Genomic DNA, 22,321 nt, shown 5'->3' with positions numbered 1-22,321 from the left:
TCCCCAGCAAAATCATGGAGCAGGTCCTCAAGGAATCCATTTTGAAGCACTTGGAGAGGAAGGTGATCAGGAACAGTCAACATGGATTCACCAAGGACAAGTCATGCCTGACCAACCTGATTGCCTTCTATGATGAGGTAACTGGCTCTGTGGATATGGGGAAAGCAGTGGATGTGATATATCTTGAGTTTACCAAAGCTTTTGATATGGTCTCCCACAGTATTCTTGCCAGTAAGTTAAAAAAGTATGGATTGGATGAATGGACTATAAGATGGATAGAAAGCTGTCTAGATTGTTGGGCTCAACAGGTAGTGATCAACAGCTCGATGTCTACTTGGCAGCTGGTATCAAGCTGAGTGCCCCGGGGTCAGTCCTGCGGCCGGTTTTGTTCAACATCTTTATTAATGATCTGGATGATGGGATTAATTGCACCCTCAGCAAGTTCGCAGATGACACTAAGCTGGGGGAAGAGGTAGATACGATGGAGGGTAGGGATAGGGTCCAGAGTGACCTAGACAAATTGGAGGATTGGGCCAAAAGAAATCTGATGAGGTTCAACAAGGACAAGTGCAGAGTCCTGCACTTAGGAAGGAAGAATCCCATGCATCACTACAGGCTGGGGACCGACTGGCTAAGCAGCAGTTGCAGAAAAGGACCTGGGGATTATAGTGGATGAGAGGCTGGATATGAGCCAACAGTGTGCCCTCATTGCCAAGAAGGCCAATGGCATATTGGGCTGCATTAGTAGGAGCATTGCCAGCAGATGGAGGGAAGTGATTATTCCCCTCTATTCGGCACTGGTGAGGCCACACCTGGAGTATTGCATCCAGTTTTTGTCTCCCCACTACAGAAGGGATGTGGACAAATTGGAGAGAGTCCAGCGGAGGGCAACGAACATGATTAGGGGGCTGGGGCACATGACTTATGAGGAGAGGCTGAGGGAACTGGGGTTATTTAGTCTGCAGAAGGGAAGAGCGAGGGGGGATTTGATAGCAGTCTTCAATTACCTGAAGGGGGCTTTCAAAGAGGATGGAGCTAGGCTGTTCTCAGTGGTGGCAGATGACAGAACAAGAAGCAGTGGTCTCAAGTTGGAGTGGGGGAGGTCTAGGTTGGAAACACTATTTCACTAGGAGGGTGTTGAAGCACTGGAATGGGTTACCTAGGGAGGTGATGGAATCTCCAGCCTTAGAGGTTTTTGAGGCCCAGCTTGCCAAAGACTTGGCTGGGATGATTTAGTTGATGTTGGTCCTGCTTTGAGCAGGCGATTGGACTAGATGACCTCCTGAGGTCTCTTCCAACCCTAATATGCTATGATTCTAAATCTTCAGCAATTAGGAAACTAACTGGTACAGAATGCTGTACCATGTCTCCTCAGCAACACTGAACACATCAAACCTGTATTCCATTCCCCTATACTTGCTTCTCATAGAATACTGAGCCAAATTCAAGGTCTCAGTTGTTTTCTTCAAAGCACTCAGTGGCCTGGGCCCAGAGAACCTACAAGATCACCTAAAGCTCCACGAAGACAATTGTGGTCGATAAATTTGTCCCTTTGGCACAATGGAACTTTCTGCAATGAGGGTAAAGCTCATCTGTGCAAGGGCCAGTTCAGGACAGTAGAACAGACTCCCACAGGAACTAAGGACCATCATAAACCTCACTGCCTTCCACTCTAAGTGCAACATGCACTTCTTTGCCTTTGGTGACAAACATACAGCAACATGTGTACACTAAAAAAATTCTAAAACAAAACATTCCACTGTGCACACTTCTCCCCCTGGGGAAAGAATGAAAAAACACATGACTGATATTAGTCATGATGCTTAATGCACTAATGAAAGGTGATCATGGCAAGCGGTAAGCATGGCATAAAAACCTATATAGAACAGAACAGAGCACTGTTCCTCATTCTGTGGTCTGACTGTGCTGTCTTTGTAACACTCCCAGTAGGTGTTGGTCTGAAGAGTAAGCATCTGAACACAGAACTTGAACTCTGAATCTGTGTTTTGCTGCTAATATAGATGTTTGGGAAACTAGAATTTTGATTCTCCCTGAAGACCTGGGTTCCACCCCAGAAAGCAAGACTATGACCTTGGCAAGAAGAGAAAAGGGATGATTCATCTGCAGAGATTAGGAAATCAAAGAAATTACTCTCCCCAATTCCCTGCCTTTTTTTTTTTTTTTAAAATTACGCCCTCCCATCAATTTCTCTCACTGCTCCTCGAGCAGAAAATTGGACAATTCTTTCAAGAGACAGGGTTGCCTGATAAATGTGAGATTATCTCTTTTCCTAGGGATTGGAAAAGATTTAGAAATCTCTCTGCTCTACCTGCTCAGAAGCAAATCTGGATGCCCACACAGTAGCATTTTGCACCAACCTTCATAATCTATAGAGGCCTGACTGTGGAAAACAAATGTGTGATGAAGATCCAGATATGGACCACAAGAAAAACAGCTGCTCAAGAAGTTTTAAAAACTGGATTTGTTTGCCTAGCAAAACTTTTCGTTTCAGTTATCAGTTTAAAAAAGTCAATATTTCAGATGTCAATAACTGATGGTAATGAATCACATCATGTTTGTGTGGAACAGACAGAAGTTTGTATTTAAAATAGACAGTGGAGAGGCATATATTGTGCTATTAACTGAGGACTAGGATGGCTCAAATAAATGCCAGTTAAGTTTCAGTAGTAACTTATCTGTTCAATTAATATTCCTGTTACACAGAAACTATTAATTTTAATAAGCTTTAATTGTTGACTGCTACTGAGATTAGTGGTACTCTGCAATGTATTACCAGGAATCTCTCCTCTTTTTCAAGCCAGCGCTGATCTTCCTCCATTTCTTGTTGCTGTCGTATCAATCTCTCCTCCATTAGATGTGTTGGTAGGACCTGTCCCATTCCTCGCATGTCCAAAGTGCCAGAATCCTAAGAGGGAAAGCTCAAGGGTTGCCATTTGCCTACCATGGCAGAATGTCATGGGACTCAATAGTTTTTATACACAGTTGTGAAAACTCTTGTATTATAAGAGAAGGGATTTAGAAAACCCAAAACCTACAGTCCAAGTCAAGCATGGTTCTCAGCTCTACTAAAGTATTAAAGTGGCACATCAAAAAGGACACTTTCCAGTTGTAAACATTTAGTTTGCCCTGCTTATTATTATTGGAACGGAATGAATTTTAGAAATCTATTTTACTTTTCAAGAACTTTGACGTGCTTTTTTTTTCTCTTTTCACTAAGCTTGGATGATGAAAACAGATGTGTCAGTATTACTGTCTGGGTCTTGGGCACTAGCACAATGTCTGGGTTGCTAGCACTGTAGGACAATGTTTCTATCCAAACAAACAAACCCTCCTCCTCACCTGTTTGTACTGACAATTTTTAAAAATATCATGGGAATATTTCTAATAGATTTTGTAAACTTCTTGTTCTACAGAATCTAAATTTTGGGCCTAATGTACCTGACACTGTCCCCTTAAAGTGGTTCTTTAAAGCACTAACCACAAGAAACGTAGGGAGGGGTCTTCATAGGAGCCAAAGAGAGTTAGGTGCCCAACTCCAATTGAAATTCAATGGGATTTGGTCACCTAACCCCCATACATTCCTGAGAAAAACTCAGCTGTAATGTATTAGTGATGAATATGCACAAAACACATGATGTTCTTATACTGCCTTCTCCTTCACCCCTACCTTAGCACATATAGGGCCAGATTCTATTGTTCTTATTGACTAGTTGGGGGATTTAGGGTATTACTCTACCTGTGTAAGAATGGAAGAAACATTTTCATCATTAACTAGCCATTCCAACCTCATGGAGGAATCCTACAACACCAACTATCTATCGTGAAGGTAACAACCAGTACAGTATAGGCAGAACATATGATCAAGTCGACCTAGTGCTCTCTTGGGCAAAGAAAAGCACAAATATGGGTTTCTTTGCATGACACGTCTCTGCTGTCCTGTATTTAGCAGCATATCCCACTTCTCTGTTCTGCTCATGCATTACAGGTAGAGAGAGAAAAGCACCACCACAAGGAGCAAACAGACTTAGTAAGATGGGAGCTGCATGAGGATCACTACCATGAAGAGATAGGGAAAAGAAGGAGAGATGAAGGGACTGCAGGGAGAAAGGAAGGGAAAAGGATGGAATGTTGGAAGGGGAATGAAAAAGAATTAAAAGGATGAAGGGGAGGGAAGGGTTGGGGAAAGAGTTTGGCAATCTGTGTGGCACTTAGTGGCGTTGGGATGCTGAGAGGTATGCTGTGATCATGGAGAAACCTTGGATTCATAAAGTGCACTAGGTATCCCAGGCACTATATATTTTTTTAATGGATGATGAATTAATATGTATTTTATTTAGCATGAACTTTTCTCCTTTAATAATAAGTAATAACAACTTTGCTCTTTTGCGGTGCATTTTGTCTGAGGAACTCAAAGAACTTTATAACCATTAATTTAGTCTCAACACCCCCAAAAAGGAGGGTAAGTACTAATACCCCCATTTTAACAATGGGTGAACTCAGGTATAAGTGCACCACAGCTTGTCTAAGCTCATGTAAGAAACCAGTGGTAGAACCATGAATAGACTCCAGTCACGATTCCCACTCTGCTGTTTTTATTGATAAATAACATTCCCTTCCTTCATTAATCAAACCATTTTAAAACTCCCAGGAAAATTGACTTAGTTTCCCTAGATTAAACTCCAGAGTTGTAGTTGCAATTTTTAAAAAAAGCTTTATAATGCAAGTACTGTACAATGTGCAATAAACTTTGTGAAAATTCACATTACCTCCATGGTGGGGGGCCACATTGATATTTCCTGAGGCCGATGGTTCCAGGAATCTGCTTGATCCAAAAGAGATGCCTGGCCAGGATAAATGCTGCCTGCCATGGCTGGTATCCCATGAGAACCAGGATAGCCAGAGACCTATAAAAAGAAAATGCTTGATGATCATATTAAGGCCCCCAGTTAAGCTCCTCCATGTTTGATGATTCTCTCTCATGTATCCAAAACAGAGAGCATAATAAATGCCTCATGGCAGGATATTAAGTCAATGAAAAAAAAAAAGAAAAAGAAAAAAAGAAAATGTAGAGAACCAGAAGAAAAGTCAGCAATTCAAGCTAAAATATGACGTACTCTCAAATACTGCTTTAACAAACCACGTTTATTGTGTTAGAACTAGTGTCCACAACTAGTGTTAAAAGTTATGTTTTAACCCTAGTAGCAGAGGACATCAAAATCCCTTAATGAACAAAAACATATCCATCAGTACATTTTCAACATAAGGAATTACACACGCAGCTCTCATTAATGTTAACAGGAATCGTGCACATATCTCCCTATAAACTATGCTAAAAATGTACCCCCTAGTGTATGTTACAAGCTTAAATCCTGAGTGACAGCATGTAATTATCATAGCTGCAGGATGGCCTGACAAAATTCCTTCTCCATAGAAAAATCAAAGCAATTTTAATGAGATTGAAGTGCGCTCATTTTAAAAAATGCTGCTTCAGTCAGGGTGCTCTGCAGCTTTGAGCAAATCTAAAAATTCTGAAACAGCTCCATGGCAGAAGATGCTTTAAATTTACTTTGATGGTACAAGACCAAAGTTAAACAGGCAAGTATACTATGTGTTAACATTTGGAGAGGGCTATCAACTTGAGGGAACTTGAAATACTTCTAAGAACTCACTGGAGAACACAGCATGAACAAGGCCAAGGTAATCAGACCACTTAACCCTATTTTGACATGCAAATGACTTTGTTAGCCAAGTGTAAATTGTCACATGCATGTTACATGAACACTGAACTTCCTTGATAAATATGAGAAAAAGTTTATTACTGTAGTTTTAATTGACTGGAGAGTCAGACAAACAGTTGACTTGCTTGCCATTTGGAATCAACCTACCAGACTCAATTCTGGTCTTACACTGGTGTAAATCAGAAGTATGTCTATTGAACTCAATGGAGTCTATTGAACTCAATGAACTCAAACTAGTGCACACATGAGAAAGACACCCACTACATGCAAATGGATGATAAACTATTTTAAAACAGCAGGCACAAAGATAATATTTTACCTGGTAATGATTGGGCGGTACCATATGCTGTGGACTAGGATAAAACCCTTCACTGGATCTTGGACTGGGATAACCAGGTCTGCTGGGCTATAAATATAAAAGAGTGCACTTTTTAAAGAGAACAATCATATAAATAAAATACAACAATCAAAGTAAGTTATTTTCAGGAAAGGCAAATTTTCTCATACTGCTAAACTCACACGAGATGCTTCATGAAAGCAAGCTTCAAAATGTAAGCAAAAAAGGATTGTAGGAAACATAACAGAGTTGAGTGAATAATTCATTCAATGAATTTTGCCTCTTTTTCTGTTTGCAAACAGTTTAGGCTAGTCTCACATTTAATATTCAAAATTATTTGCTGAACAATTTCTATTAATAACTCTTGTTCTGTAGGTTCTTTGAGAGTAGCTGATTGTGAATATCCAATAACCCGAACTATGGGTTGGTTCTGAGAGGACACACTATTAAAGCATAATAATTAAAATCAGGTCTCAGGTGTGAATGCTCACGTTTCCAAGTTCATAATCGGCTTCCTGCCAGTATTTGCCAACACTTCCCACGTATTTTGGCGAATGCTCCTGACAGTTAACTCCTTTGCTACAATAGTGGTCTAAAGTACAGGTAAAGCACAGTAAAGTCTAAACACAGGGAAAGCAAACTGAATTATTTATTGGAATGAATATTCACAGAAATTATCCTGAGAGACTCCCTGAGCTCTAACTGTTAATGTCCAATCCAGCGAAGCAGCTAGAAATGTCTCCCATTAGAACGGACAGCAGCATTAACTATAGGTGGCACCTAGCAAGTGGCCACAAAACTCCTTGGCTGGCTATTAGATAACTGATCCCTTTCCTCTTTAGGATTTGTTGCAACACTTCCTGTAACTGTACATCGTCTGGTCAATCATGAAAAAGTGAAAGATTTCAGAGGGTGGTAATATCCACTGTAATGTTAAAAGAAGCTTGCTATTCTGCATTGGCATCTAAGAGTGTATGATTTTGCTGGAATCTGTTTATCTGTGGCCACCAAATGGTGGAGGTATTGCTAGAGCGACATATATAATGCCACATATATAAAGAGAATAACTTGAACAGGAACAAAAATGATCTAAACCCCTCAAATAGAAAATGATGCACAATACCGTGGGTATCAGATTTCAAAATCAGCATACTTGATCAGGTCCCAAAGCTCATAAAATCACTGTTCTCAAAGGCGTTAATGATGTGCTTTTCTAACAGTTGTAATTCTTCATTCATTACATTAAAAAAGCATTTAGTCCACTCAGATTAAGCTTTAGAAGGCAAAATTTAATCCCTTCATCAAACAATCTTTTAAATTATTAACCACCATTGTTATTATGGGTCATGCAATTTATTTCCTTTGCCAATGTATATATTACTGACTATTTAAGCACTAAATCATGACAGTTAGGCCAGGTCTACATTACAGACCTATGTCAGTATAACTATGTCACTCAGAGGGGTAAAAAATCCACACCCCTGACCGTAACCCCCTGTGTAGATAGCGGTACGTCAACGGGAGAGCTTCTACTGTCAACACAACTACCATCTTTTGGGGAGGTGGATTAACTATGCCGATGGGAGAGCTCTCGTAGGAACATCTTCACTTAAGAGCTGCAGCAGTGTTTTAACTGTAGACCTGCCCTCAATCTTAGTTGATTAAATAGGTCAATGGGGTATTCTGAATTAATTTTAGAACAAAAAGTTCAAATCATTTTTCCATGGGCTATGTTTCTTGTCCTGTTGACCCTATTAAAATGCAGAAGTGGGGCTCACAACTCTCTCAGACAACAAGCTGAAGATGGTTTAAAAAAAAAAAAGACCCCCTCTTTTGCCAGGACTCTTTATGGATGCATGTGGCAGAAACAGCAGCTGCTGGCTTCAGGTTTTCATGGTCAAGTAGCTGGTAAAGACACAGCCAATATTTGGCACTGAGATGATGATGAAAGTCTGAACTCAAGGAGAAGCTAGTCAAAATATTTGTGCTCAATGGCTCCAATGAGGAGACACGGACAATAGTGGACTTTGGGGCTACTCAGCACCTTGCAGGATTAGACTTCAAAACTGCACGGCAGTGGTGTCCAGATGGATAATAGATAGGCAAACCAATGAAAATACAAAAAAAAAAAAATACTTAAGCATCCTTTAAATTATAAAAGGGAAACCTTCAGAGAGGAATCGTAACAGTTTCTTCAGAATAAAGTAAAAATGTAATGAACTCATTTCTATCCACTCACTATTATGGTATAAACTTTACTTTATGATTGTCAGGGATCTTACTAGCTATTAATTTACAAGAAATAACACAGACAGAAAGAAAGGGGGAAAATGTTTAGCCCCAGGCAAAACAATTTAATGGCAAACCATTCTAGTCTTTTTCAAGCTACATGACCATGAGAAAAGAGAGAAACAAGAGAAAGGTTTGTACAATATTGGCTAACAGTCTGACCCAACACCACAAAACTGCAATACAAATCAGCTGTACTAACTCAACCTATGGAAGGCTGGGTCCTTAAAGTGAAATCCATCTGAAATAGCGTAAAATTAGTTAAGTGTCATCATTAGCAACAGATCACCAAACAGGGCATGAGAAGGGAGCCATCCGGCTTCTCTCATCATTGAACAATATTTAACAGGTTAATGGACTAAAATCATAATATTGTTGAATGTAAAGTATGTGTTAAAAAAAAGTTGGCTACCTTGGGAGGGGCTTCATCTGATCCTCCTGAATCCCAGGACACTGTGACTTGTCGCCTTGATTCCATTCTCATTCGTTCTTCTTGCTGCAGCTTCTCTTCCTCCAGTATTGTACTAAGGACAAAATAAAAGTTACACTGAAGATAAGTAATATTCTGGTTCAGTGTCTAATAGATGCTATCTCCAAATTTTTTCAAACCCCCAGATTAATAGATCCCAGCCCACAGACTGACAGGAATATACAAGACAAATAAGGCTGCTTTTAAATAGGGAGAGGGCTGGTTCGGTTTCATAAAACTAATGCTAGGGGAAAATACCTTTGCAAAATTAGCAACTGAAACACAACAATCTTGATCTGCAAAGACATATGGTAACGAAAGACATTTTTAGAAAATTATGGGTGATCCTGTAGAAGAGTTTTTCACATGTGAACATTTCTTTTGATCTAGTGGCACAAGGCATAATTATACTGAAAAATCCCAAGAGGCAATTAATCAAGCACATACTTGCAAACATTTATTTTTCATATGGAAATATTCTATTGCATCTCTGCAAAGGTATAAAACAAACTGCAGATATAATCTTCATGGAAGCATGAAAATCTTTCAGTTCTATTAACAAGTTAAAAAAAGAAAATCTTAAATACTATGACTTATTACATTTCAACGTAACTAGGAACACATTTAACAGACTAATTCAGCCAAACAGAAATGTGATGGCATTTACTCAGACTCTTACTATTCAGGCCAAAAGATACAATTTCATCAAAATACAAAACAGTTGTAAAACTAGCTTGCTACTTACCACTGTTCTGACTATCACAGACTATATGAAGTTCAACATAATACTGCTGCCTCCACAGTAGCCTCCTCCCCGTTCTGCTATGTGGATTATTAATCTTGGATATTTGCCATTTTAAAAATACTTAGAATGCAGCTTTCATATAGGAGTTAAAAATTTGCTAGAGCTGCATGCTACATAGATTCTTCAGGGTTCTGAGTAGGTCTGACTGTTTTCGTATCAACCTCTCCAGAATGACAAACTAATCAATCTTGTAAAGGAGCAATTCCCCTGTGTTTACCACCGTTCAGTTTCTAATAAGGAAGCTCATTCAAAGTTTTTAATCTCCTGGTTTAGTCCACTAAAAGCCACTCAGAATTACACATGCAGAGGATGAGATCAGTTGCAGTACTCCATTCTAATTTGGGAACTTTCTTGCTCATTTCAAAAATAAATTCTGCTTGACTGGACACTAAAACTCTGCCTTTTCTCTTTCAGCCAAAAACAGAAAATACCTAATCTAGTCTAACAGCAACAGAAATGGATTTAAAATATGCTGCTGCTATTTCAATCCATCGCTGCTGAAGTAAAACACACAAATGTCAGAATATGCTTTGGAAAATCTGATAAAGAACTTGTTAATAGCAATTCTGATACAACTGTTGCAGAAGGAAAACTCAAGCTAGGGTAGCCCAACAGATGGAATGTAGTGAGACAATCCTCCTATTCCCTTCTTCCTTCATGAAGCACAAGGACAACACAACGTGAAAAAAAAAATCCTTTCCTGAAACTATCAAAAACCACCAGTAGCTTTGTGTTTAGGGCCAGGTTCATATTTCAGATGCTGGGTACACCGCTGAGCAGCTTGAGAAATCAGTCTCTGTGCACCCATAACCATGAATAGCAGATGATGATTTTTCAAGACACGTGCCATGTCTCCAAGTTAAAAAAGTGAATGCTTTGTGTGTAATATACTTGGAGAGGTTTGTAACAGAGCCTTTGAGTCAGTGGGCTGATTCTCTAATACTAGCAAATGGAATGGAGACATATCAGACATTTAGACATGGATGATGTCAAAAATTTGTGCCACAGGTTTAATGTTGTGGAACACCCAGCTCCTAACCCCAAAAAGGGAATCTAACATTCTCATCTTGTCTGCCTGTCTAGCTATGTGTCACGTTCATCATCTTGCTATCTGAGTAACGGATATTTACTAAGTCCAAAAAGATGGAGTGGGAATGCCACACATAGACATAAATGACGTGTTTTTCATAACATAGGCTAAGCCTCTTGCCTCACGACCCCAACTCAGTCCAGTGAGATATTTCTTAGTCCTTGTCATAAAGAGGCGTCGACCCCCTTACCAAAACATCCTGGGACCATTCTAGCTAAAGACTGATCACATGAAATACAGCTCGCACTTGGATGCCTGGACTCCCCACTAGAAAAAATGAATATAAAATGGAAATGCCACTGGGAAGTTTTAAACTGCTGAAAGCAAAGAGTATAAATAACTCACAAAAACGTCTTTGTTTTTACAATGGGAAGACCAACCCATAGATGGAGTAAATCAAGAGATATTTTTGACCTTCTCTCAGTACAGCTGCTTGAGTACTCTGAGCAGTTAGTCAGACGTCAGAGAAGGTCAGGAAAGTCAGATCTAGGCATATTTTCCCAAACTACACATATTTTTAGCCACAGTAAGGACAGATGCATTTCTATTCATATAATTTCCCAGCCATTTCTTAAGGCAATGCCATCAAACTTAACATTTTTCTAGGAAGGTTTAGATGCTTGACTTACATTTATTAAATGGTTTACTTAACTTGAGAAATAAATTTAACTTTACTTACAAAGAGCCCGTTTCTGGAACATCTCACTAAAAAGAAAACAGTTACCAATAGTTTCCACACAAGAGTTATCTGAGATCCTGCACGGTTTTCTTTTACTTAAGAAAAAAAAGTAATTCTAGTATCTCAGATATCACTGTGTGGAAACTGATGATAAATGCTGACATTTTAATGGCAACTTCTCTCTTTCTAAGAAATTTGTCAGTGTAGCATCTAGATGACAAACTCAACAAATACAAGAAGCACTTTCTCGAATGTATGTCACCATATTCTCTACCCTGCCCTCATTTTATTCCTGTTTCCCAAGGGGATCATTCCTAATGGAGGTCTTTAAAGGAAAACACAGTTTAGCAGGGTAGATAAAAATCAATGATTTCAAATTTTTTTTTAAAACTCAGATTTGTATTTAAATCTGATTTTTGAAATTTAAATTAAATACTTCAAAAACTAAACATTTCAAATTACATTTGAAATTATGACAACCAATGCCCTAAAGTTATTATAATCTACTGAAATGATTTAAATTAAATAAAAATAATATTCAAAAAGTACGTTTGCTGCCAAAGTTTTTAATAGAAGTCAAACCACTGACTTGCTAAGCACCTGGACCCATTGTTTTTTGAAGGGCTAATCCAGTTTTTGACAGCAGTAGCCTCCTCTGCAGGTCCAGAAAGACTATTTTCTTCAGTTTATTTAATTAGTTTGAGGATCCTGGCCACGGCGACCAGAAACAATGAGTTAAATTCACTAACTACAGATAATACCTCCTTTGTTTAATAAGTCAGTTTTAAATGCAAATCATGTTTTCATAAAAAACATTTTTCTTATACATCCTGCATTTAAGGTAGTTTTAAACCATTTTAAAAAATGCTGCTCTTTGCATTCTAATTGAATTCCAATTTCTATCCAAATAGAGCACGACAGAAATCCGGAGTAACTAAATAATTCTCTCGTAAATAAGAAATACATCATTCACCAATTTCTAGACATAATAAAAAATGGAAAAATTAAGAATCTGAATAAATGTATGGTAAAGTACATACTTTCTTAAAGAAATGTGTACAGATATACTGTATCCTCCTGGTGTAATGAGCTCTTACCCCATATGGAGGATGTGGGGGGATGTTTGCAAGCTGATAGAGTAGAATACAGCCAGAGACCCATTTGGAGATTCTCTGGGTGGAGATGGTGTGCCCTGACTCTTTCTGCTACGGTGACAAACAGCCTTGGGGATTTCCTGATTGGTTTTGTTCTCTGTAGGTAGAAAACCAAGGCCTGCCGAACATCGAGGGAGTGAAGTCTTGGTTCCTCTGTGGAAACGTGGGGTTTTGGGAAGAACATAGGTAAGCAATGGATTGGTTAAGGTAAAATTCTGAAAGTATTTTAGGGGTGAATTTGGGGTGCAGATGTAAAGAAACCTTATCCTTACGGAATACAATGTACGGAGGATCTGCCACTATCACTCCAAGTTAACTGATCCTTCTCGCTGAGGTGATGGCTACAAGAAAAACAACCTTCATAGAAAGGAGGGACATGGAGCAAGTAGCTAAAGGCCTTGTGAGTATTGAGAGAACAAGGTTCAGGTCCCACTGGGGAGTCGGGTTCTGTTTAGGAAGGAAAGTTTGATTAGGCCTTTCCAGAATCTATCCATCAGTGGATGTGTGAAGACTGAGTAGCCCTGAGAAGGTGGATGGTATGTGCTGATCACTGCCAAGTGGACTCTCAAGGAGCTGATGGACAAACCTGATGTCTTCAAAGATAGGATATAGTCCAAGATGAGAGGAATATCTGTAGTCTCAGGAAGAATGCCTCTTTGTTGTGCCCAAGAAGAGAAGTGCTTCCATTTAGCTAAATAACATTTTCTAATAGAGTCCTTTCTATTATTGGAGACAGTCGTGTAACATTGTCGGACATTGTAAGGACATGGTGAGAATGGATGAATTGAAGAAAGGACTCATATGCTTTCTGTACTGCTCACAACTCCATGACACTGATATGCATCCTGGCCTCTCAAGATGTCCAAACACCCTGTGCTGTGTGACTGTTCATGTGGGCTGCCCCACCTAATAGGGATGCATCCAGAATGATGGTCCTGTCCAGGGAGAAAGAGAAAGCCTACATAACAACTGCAGATTGGAGGCCAGTCCTCGCTATCAGTTTGCCCTCGTCTATCAGAGCTTTAAAATGTGCTCTGTCTTGTTGCGGAAGGCTGTCAGTAAACTCTGGAAACTTGGTATAGTTTAGGAAATGGTATTTAGACAGTAGCACCTGGTAACTGGCTATCCTGAACTGGAGGCTGGATGATGGAGAAGATCTCTCTTCCCAGTAGATCCAAGTGTTTGCCCTCTTTGTCAGCAGGAGAAGACCAGGGATGTTGTCGTCTAGCTCTTTCAGAAATGGCATGGACCACCAGTGAAGTGGGAGCAGAGTGAAAAAACAAAAATTCCATACCCTTAGCCTGCACATAATAAAGCTTCCTCACCCCTTTGGGGGTAGGAGTGCAGGTGGCAATTGTCCTAGCTGGCTCCAGTGTGGCTTCATTAATGGGGAAAGCTATTCTGTTGGATCCGGAAGTGTGCAAGATGTCTACAAGTTTGTGCTAGGATCTCAAGCGGAATCTGAAGCTCTCCAACAACTCTGCAGAGACAGTTCTGGAACTACCTGAAATCACTGGTAGAGCCCTGTGTGGATACCAAATTTATATCTGCAGATGTGGATATAAATTTTGTATCCATGCAGGGCTCTAGTCATTGGGAGGTTGGGGGGTGGGGAGAAGGGGATGTAGAAGTCACTGCTTCAGCTGGGGATGATGGCGGCAATCTTGCTGGTATGTACATGTTATAATTCTTGACGTCTGATTTGAGTCCATTTATTCTTTTATATCACATTGGTAGATGTGCAGGTGAACGAGTCTCTGATAGCGTGGCTGATGTGATATATGCCATGTGCCAGCAATGCCCCTCTGCCCTGTACATTGGCCAAACCAGACAGTCTCTACGTAAAAGAATAAATGGACACAAATCAGACGTCAAGAATTATAACATTCAAAAACCAGCCGGAGAACACTTCAATCTCTCTGGTCACTAGATTAGAGACCTAAAAGTCACAATATTACAACAAAAAAACTTCAAAAACAGACTCCAACGAGAGACTGCTGAATTGGAATTAATTTGCAAACTGGACACCATTAAATTAGGCTTGAATAAAGACTGGGAGTGGATGTGTCATTACACAAAGTAAAACTATTTCCCCATGTTTATTCTCCCCCTACTGTTCCTCACACGTTCTTGTCAACTGCTGGAAATGGCCCATCTTGATTATCACTACAAAAGGTTTTTTTTCTCTCCTGCTGGTAATACCTCACCTTAACTGATCACTCTTGTTATAGTGTGTATGGTAACACCTATTGTTTCATGTTCTCTGTGCATATAAAATCGTCCTACTGTATTTTCCACTGCATGCATCCGATGAAGTGAACTGTAGCCCACGAAAGCTTATGCTCAAATAAATTTGTTAGTCTCTAAGGTGCCACAAGTACTCCTGTTCTTTTTGCAGGAATATTATGTCCACTGCATTCCTGCTATCCAACAAATCAGTTACCCTGTCAAAGAAGGAATCAAGCTGGTTTAGTGTGATTTGGTCTTAGTAAATCCATGCTCGCTGCTAGTGATCACCCCTTCATCCTCCAGGTATTCTCAAATTGAATATTTTATACATTGCTCTACTAGCTTCCCAGGTATTGAAGTCAGGCTGACTGGTCTATAATTCCTCGACTCCTCCTTTTCCCCCTTTTCAAAGACGGGCACTGCATTAGCCCTTCTCCAGTCTTCTAGGACCTCTCCTCTCATCCATAAGTTTGTAAATATTATTGCCAGTGGCTCTGAGATTTCTTCAGCTAATTCCTTCAGTACCGTCAGGTGAATAGCATCAGGGCCTGCTGATTTAATACATTCAAATTAGTCCAAAGATTTCTGAAGTGTTCTTTACTTATCTGCATCACTTCCCCTTTATTGTCTATGGTAACTTTGCTAGTCATCTGAACATGTTATTTTTTCTGACAAGACTGAAGCAAAGTAGGTATTGAGCAGCTGTGCCTTCGTATCATCTTCGGTTACCAGCTCACCTTCTCTACTGAGCAGCGGACCCGTACTGTCCTTGATCCTTCTTTTTTGTCTGACACATTTGAAGAACCCCTTCTTGTTGTCTCTAACATTTCTGGCAGCTGTAACTCATTCTTTGCCTTGGCCTTCCTGATTTGATCTGTACACGCTCATGCCATTCCCATGTATACTTCTTTGGTGACATGTCCCTCCTTCCACTTCCTGAATGTATCCCCTTTGGTTTTTAGATAGCTAAAAAGCAACTTGTGCAGCCACATTGGCCTCCTGTAGCTTTTCTCATCTTACCTCTGTGTCGGAATAGCTCTAGTATTACATCTTTTAAGAACTGCCAGTTCCCTTTGACTCCTTTTCTTCCTCATTGGTCTTTCCATTGGACCTTGCCTACTATTTCTCTGAGTCCATTGACATCTACCTTTCTGAAATCCAGCGTCCTGGTTTTGCTGTCCTCATGTCCTCCTTTCCAAAGGATCTTGAATTCTATCAGATCATGATCACTTCCTCCCAAGTTTCCAACCACCTTTACGTTCACAACTAATTCATCCCTGTTGGTCAAAACCAGATCCAAAATGGAGGAAAACAGTTGTTGAAACAGAAAGCTCTCCCCTACACATGCTAAGAATTTACAGGACATATTATGTTTTGCTGCAAAAGTCTTCCAGCAGATATCAGGGAAGTTAAAACCCCGCACTAATACTAGCTCACGCATGTTAACTAATCTTGTTACATGCTTGTAGAATGACTCATCCACTTCCTCTTTCTGATTTGGTGGTCTTTAATAGACCCCCCTATTGTAACATCTCTATAGTTTTTTTCCCTTGTTATTCTCCCTCAGAGACTCCCAGTAGGTCTGTCGCTCACTTCCCCTCAGACCTCGGAAAAAGTGTATACATTCTTGACGTACAGCACAACACCTCCTCCTTTTTCCCCATACCTATCCTTTTGGAACAAGCTAGATCCTTCAATGCTGGTACGCCAATCATGGGAGTTGTCCCACCAAGTCTCTGTTATGCCAATTAAGTCATAATTTTCTTCATAATTTCACGACTTCCAGTTCATACTCCTTACAGTTGTATACAGGAATCGAAGATATTTTGCAGACTGCCCTGTTGCTTTTCTTTTTGCCTTTTTAATGCCACTGTGACTTCTAGATCCTTCTCCAGAAATGCGCTGCTTCCCCTTGTCTTCGGTACTTAAGCCTAGATTCGCATTGGCTGGATTAGTTTGATTTCTCTGAAGTGGACTTTGAGGAACACTTAGTCTCATGCTTATGAGAGTGCATCTCACCTTCCTGACAACACTCCACCATGAGGTTTGTGCGGGCAGATTCCCCACGCCAGAGTCAGATGTTACAGCAGGAGGTACATTCCTTGCTGAATCAGGCCGACACACAGAGGGGTTCCCTGGCCTGGGTCTGACTGGGGCCTTATGGCCTTCTCCATTAAGTATTTGCAGAGATGAAATTCCTGCCCTTCTTCAGTATGGCTGGGGAACGATGGGCAGATACTGCATCTTGCCGCAATGTGAGATTCCCCAAGGCAGTACAGGCAGCGCTGGTAGTCATCATTGACTGAGAAGGATTGCAGGCAGGAAGCACAGAATTTGAAGCTCAAAGTCCAGGGTGTAGCTTGCTACCTAAACAGGGTATGGGGGGAAGAGAGGGTCCCCTCAGGGAGAATAATCTAATGCAGTGGTTCTCAAAGCCGGTCCGCCGCTTGTTCAGGGAAAGCCCCTGGCGTACCAGACCGGTTTGTTTACCTGCCGCATCAGCAGGTTCGGCTGATTGCAGCTCCCACTGGCCGCGGTTCGCCGCTCCAGGCCAATGGGGGCTGCGGGAAGGGGAGCCAGTACGTCCCTTGGCCCGTGCCGCTTCCCGCAGCCCCCATTGGCCTGGAGCAGCGAACCGCGGCCAGTGGTAGCCACAATCGGACGAACCTGCGGACATGGCAGGTAAACAAACCAGTCCGGGGTGCTGGGGCTTTCCCTGAACAAGCGGCGGATTGGCTTTGAGAACCACTGATCTAATGCTAAATGGTACAAACTATTAAAACTGTTAAATTATTTACAAACTAGATGATTCTTATTTTTTAGAATGAAGCCAAAGCTGCAGACACTGAAGGTTCCAACCCAGACCATGTGGCAGTGAGAAGGAACTGGAGAGATTGTTGGTCCACCCTGACTTTTACCTCCTTGGTTGAAGGCATGAGGTGAGCCAGGGTGCATGTGTGGACGGACAGAGACTACTTTCAAATTCTCTGGCTTCGGGCACGTGGTGTGCATGTGTAGCTTATAACCAGGGCTATTTCAGATGCAAGAGAAGAAAAGTATTTTCTTCACAAAGCAGTAGACTTCATCAAAATAAAGAGGAACACGGTGTCACTATAACATTGGCTCCAGAGTATAGAACTAACATGGCCCTCAGCTTCAAAAGCTAATCTGGAAGGTATCCAGAAGAGAGCAGCAAGAGCACATACACAAAGAGCCAACAGGGAAATGGCTTGTTTTTGCAAGTTCATGGGAATGAGTTTTGAAACATGATCTTCTCTAATTGGCTGAGATTGTGTCACTGTAAGGAAATCAGCAACCTTAATGCTGAGGTTGGCATTGTCTTTGTGGAGTGCAAAGCAGCTCTAGGGACCCTTGTGCAGCTGAAGGGCGACTCCTCAGTCAATTGCTGATCTGCCAGCAGCCAAAGATCATCAATTCTGGAGCTGCAAGAGAGATCTTTCCCCCTACTGGCTGCTTCACATTGCTCAGCCCTGGCAGAGCAGCAGACTTCAACTCCACAACTCTCTCTTCTCAATTTAATCTCCATCATAGCTGCAGTTTATCCTCTGGCACCTTTCCTCTGCCCTGGTCTTTAATTTCTCCTCCTTTCCCCATGTTTTCATGAGCTCTACTGACTTCTCACTTCCTGTAGTTCAGTGTCACTTCCTAAATCCCCACTTTCACAGTTCCTGTTAGTCTTGGCCAGCTTCACTTCTCCCCTTACCCAAGGGATATACTCTCAATTCTGGTCTACCAGACCATTGCCTTCTCTTTGCTCACATCATTTAAGACTCAGGTCTCATTCACATTGACAAGAAGTTGTCAACAATACAATTTAATACATATACCTAAACTGTGTAACCATGTTATCTTCTTGTGTTATCTCCTTGCTGTAATTCTGGTTCATCAGTACTATCAGCACCACATCCCCTCCTTTCTCTACTGTGAATGCCCACTCATATAATATTATGACTGTAAGCTCCTTGGGGCAACGGCTATATTTGTCTACCAGTTATATAAAACCAGTGGTGCACTTTTGTGCACTGTGACAGTAACAACAGGAGTGCTACTGTAGTTAGTCCATTGGCTACCCCTGGGGGAATTCTGCACGCAATATTTTAAAATTCTGCAAATTTTATTTGTCAAAATAACACTACATAATCACCCCAGTTTCAATTATTTTGGTAATTTATTTCCAAATATCTGTCAGCAAATATGTCTGTAACAATAGAGACACACAAAATTCCGCCAGGAGTAGGGCATTGAAGAAACCCCTATGACAACCCAGTTCCTGTTTCTCCGCTGCCCCCACCCCCAGGAGCCCAGCTGGGGGGCCAGACACCCACAGCCCCTCCTCCAAGTCTAGATGCGAGGCCCCCGCAGCCAATACACTCGAACCCCCTCCCCCGCTGAGCCCAGACGTGAGGGCCCCCCGCAGCCCAGATACCGCACCATCTCCCCTGCAGAGCCCACCGTGGCCCCCACATCCCAGACATGCCGCCACACACCCCCCTCCCCGAGTAGGGTCGTGAGGTGTGTGGTTTTCGACCAGAACCCTGGGTTGAAAAGGGACCCTGGTGGCTTTAATGGTCGGGGGCCATTAAAAGTCCAGTTGGTGGTGCAGCAGGCTCCCTGTCTGCTCTAGGTGTGTGTATGGTAACACCTAGGTGTTACCTACCCTAGGTGTGTGTAGCTCCTGGAAGTGGCTGTCAGGTTCCTGCAACCCCTAGATGCATGGGAGGCCAGGGAGGCTCTGTGTGCTGCCCCCTTGTGCCAGCTCCGCAGCTCTCACTGACTGGGAACTGTGACCAATGGGAGCTGCGGGGGTGACGCCTGCGGGTGTGAGGGCAGCACGTGGCTCCTCCCTTCCTGCCCATGCATCTAGGGGCTGCAGGGACCTGGCAGCCACTTCCTGGGAGCCACGGTAAGTGCCACTGGGACCCCACACCTCAAACTCTCTCCCACACCACAACCTCACGTCCCCTCCCACATCCAAACTCCCTCCCGCACCCTGCTCCCCAACAGCAACCCCCCTGCCTCAGACCCCCTCCTGTACTCCAAACCTCCCATTTCCGGCCCCACCCAGAGTCCACACGCCCAGCCGAAGCCCTCACTCGCCCTGCACCCCAACCACCTGCCCCAGTCCAGAACCCCATCCTTCACCCCAAACCCCTCATCCCCAGCCCCACCCCAGAGTCCACACCCCCAGCTGGAGCCCGCACCCCCTCCCACACGCCGAACCCCTCAGCCCCAGCCCAGACCCCACTCCTTCAACCCAAGCCCCTCATCACCAGCCCCACCCCGAGCCTACCTCCCCAGCTAGAGTCCCCCCAACACCCTGTCCCAGCCCGGAGCCCTCTCCCACACCCCAAACCCCTCATTGCTGGCCCCACCCCAGAGCCTGCACCCCCAGTCAGAGCCCTCAGCCACCTCCTGCACCCCAATCCCGCCCCCAGCTTGGCGAAAATGAGTGAGGGTGGGGGAGAGCAAGCAATGGAGGGAAAGGGGATGGAGCGAGCAGGGGCGGGGCCTCAGAGAAGGGGCGGGGCCGAGGTGTTCGGTTTTGTGTGATTAGAAAGTTGGCAACCCTACCCCAGAGTCCAGCCGTGGCCCCCCAGAGACCAGACGTCCATCTCCTCCCTCCCAGAACCCAGCCGTGGCCTCCCCCCCAGCCCAGATACCCGTCCCCCTAAGCCTGGGATCCAGAAGGAGAAACAGCCTGCTTCTGGGTCCCAGGCTTACGTGGAGTTTCCTGCACGCCACCGTCTCCTTCCCTCAGGGCATGCAGGGAACTGCAGCTGCTAGTAACTCTTTCCTCCCCCCCGCAGTGTCTTCTGTGTGTGAGCTGGGCTCTGCCTGGTCCAGTGGCCCCCAGTGGCGGCAAGCAGCACTGCAGCCCATTTCTGTAGAGGAAAGGAAATCATGTGAAAAAAACATTAATTTCTGCAAAATTCTGCATATTGTGCAGTGGCACAGAATTTCCCCAGGAGTAACTGGCAGCTGCTGGTATTTTTATTTGTCTTGATCTGCTGTAAGCAGGGTTTGACAATACAACGGTTCAAGCACTGGCAGGTAGTTTACACAGGTCTTCCACCAATGGAGCTGCACCAGCAGTAGGGCAATAGTGGGATATTTCAAGAAAAAAGTGGTTACTTAAACACAGACAATGTCTTTATACAAAAACAGAGTAGAAGAGAAACCCATACTATTCTGTGCTATTAAAATATTACAGAGATCAGGACAAAAGTTCTCCATTTAGCTAAGGGGAGGTATTCATAATTTATATTAGAATTCAGCATAGCTTATATTTTAATTGCTAATGTTTCACCCCAATCTATGCTTTCCTAACTTTTCATCCGATGAAGTGAGCTGTAGCTCACGAAAGCTTATGCTCAAATAAATTTGTTAGTCTCTAAGGTGCCACAAGTCCTCCTTTTCTTTTAACTTTTCAGTGCTTGCAAAAGCTGGATTATGAAAATAAAATACACCACAAAACAGAACTTGGAGTTGAGAAGAAAAGCAACACTAAATTATCCAGCATTGAATTATTCACCAGAAGTTCTCAGATTTGTAGAGCTAATTTGAATATATAAAGTTTTAGACAGGATGTTTTGGATCAATTTAATAGAATCTTTGCAAATATTTTGGCAAGATTTACATATATATAAGTATCACTCTGCTACATACTTATTCTTTTGCATGCAGTGGTATATTAGTGAAAGGTTTTAGAAGTAAAAATATTGTAAAGATAAATGAAATAAAGTTCTTGAAAAATCAAATTTGGTTTCCAAGTTTATCTTGACTCAGGAAAACAAAGCAGACTACACTGTAAATGGGTTCTCAGTATGTATCATAAATAGGATAATGAATTTTCTTATTATACTAATAAACATCCCTCTCATGATGCATCAGAGAATCACAAAGAGCTTTACAAACATAAAATTTATCCTTACAAAATCCCATTAATATACCAGAAGTATCATCCCCATTTGACAGATGGAGAAAGTGAAATACAGGGTGGTTAAGCGATTAGCCAAAGGCCACAGACAGTTAACTTTGTAGCTGGAATTATAAGCACAGCTTGTATCTGAGGGAAAATAATTATTACGGCTTTATCAAACTCAAGAGAGTATATGTGACCCAAGCACCTGTTGGTGCCAACTGGCAGAGGGGATGCAGAGGATGTTACAGGGATCCCCTGGGTCAGATATATGCATAATAGTTCTCCAAAGGATGGCTTTAAGACTGCTACCTAAAGTCTGTCTCATGAAAGGAGGGCTACAGCCAAACGAGGTTGTAAAGTGCTGCAAGGATTTTGGGAGAGCCAAACTCTACAAGAGATGAGACTATCTAGCTAACTAAGTCTAGGCTCTAGAATGCATACTATGATTTTATTTGTAACCATTTGTTTCCAATACTTCTACTTGCTGTCACTTAACTCTCTTCGCTTTATTAAATGAATCATAGAATCATAGAATATCAGGGTTGGAAGGGACCCCAGAAGGTCATC

At 42.1% G+C, this 22,321-nt stretch overlaps 1 protein-coding gene across 13 annotated transcripts in view; it reads right to left on the bottom strand.

The window, feature by feature from the left end:
• Positions 1–22,321, bottom strand: part of PTK2 (protein tyrosine kinase 2) — a 375,599-nt gene that overhangs the window by 33,815 nt on the left and 319,463 nt on the right. For 12 of the 13 annotated variants that reach the window (XM_074943797.1, XM_074943800.1, XM_074943801.1 and 9 more), the window contains 4 exons: positions 8,798–8,909; positions 6,079–6,165; positions 4,788–4,925; positions 2,795–2,926 (listed from right to left, as the gene is read on the bottom strand). In XM_074943797.1, coding sequence (XP_074799898.1) covers positions 2,795–2,926; positions 4,788–4,925; positions 6,079–6,165; positions 8,798–8,909 — 469 coding nt within the window. The remainder of the gene's footprint in view (positions 1–2,794; positions 2,927–4,787; positions 4,926–6,078; positions 6,166–8,797; positions 8,910–22,321) is intronic. The other variant, XM_074943796.1, reaches the window with a different exon arrangement.

This window comes from Natator depressus, chromosome 2 (genome assembly GCF_965152275.1).
Source record: "Natator depressus isolate rNatDep1 chromosome 2, rNatDep2.hap1, whole genome shotgun sequence".
Lineage (NCBI taxonomy): Eukaryota > Metazoa > Chordata > Testudines > Cheloniidae > Natator > Natator depressus.
The sequence above is the reverse complement of the archived record's forward strand: the minus strand, read 5'-3'. Positions and strand labels throughout refer to the sequence as shown.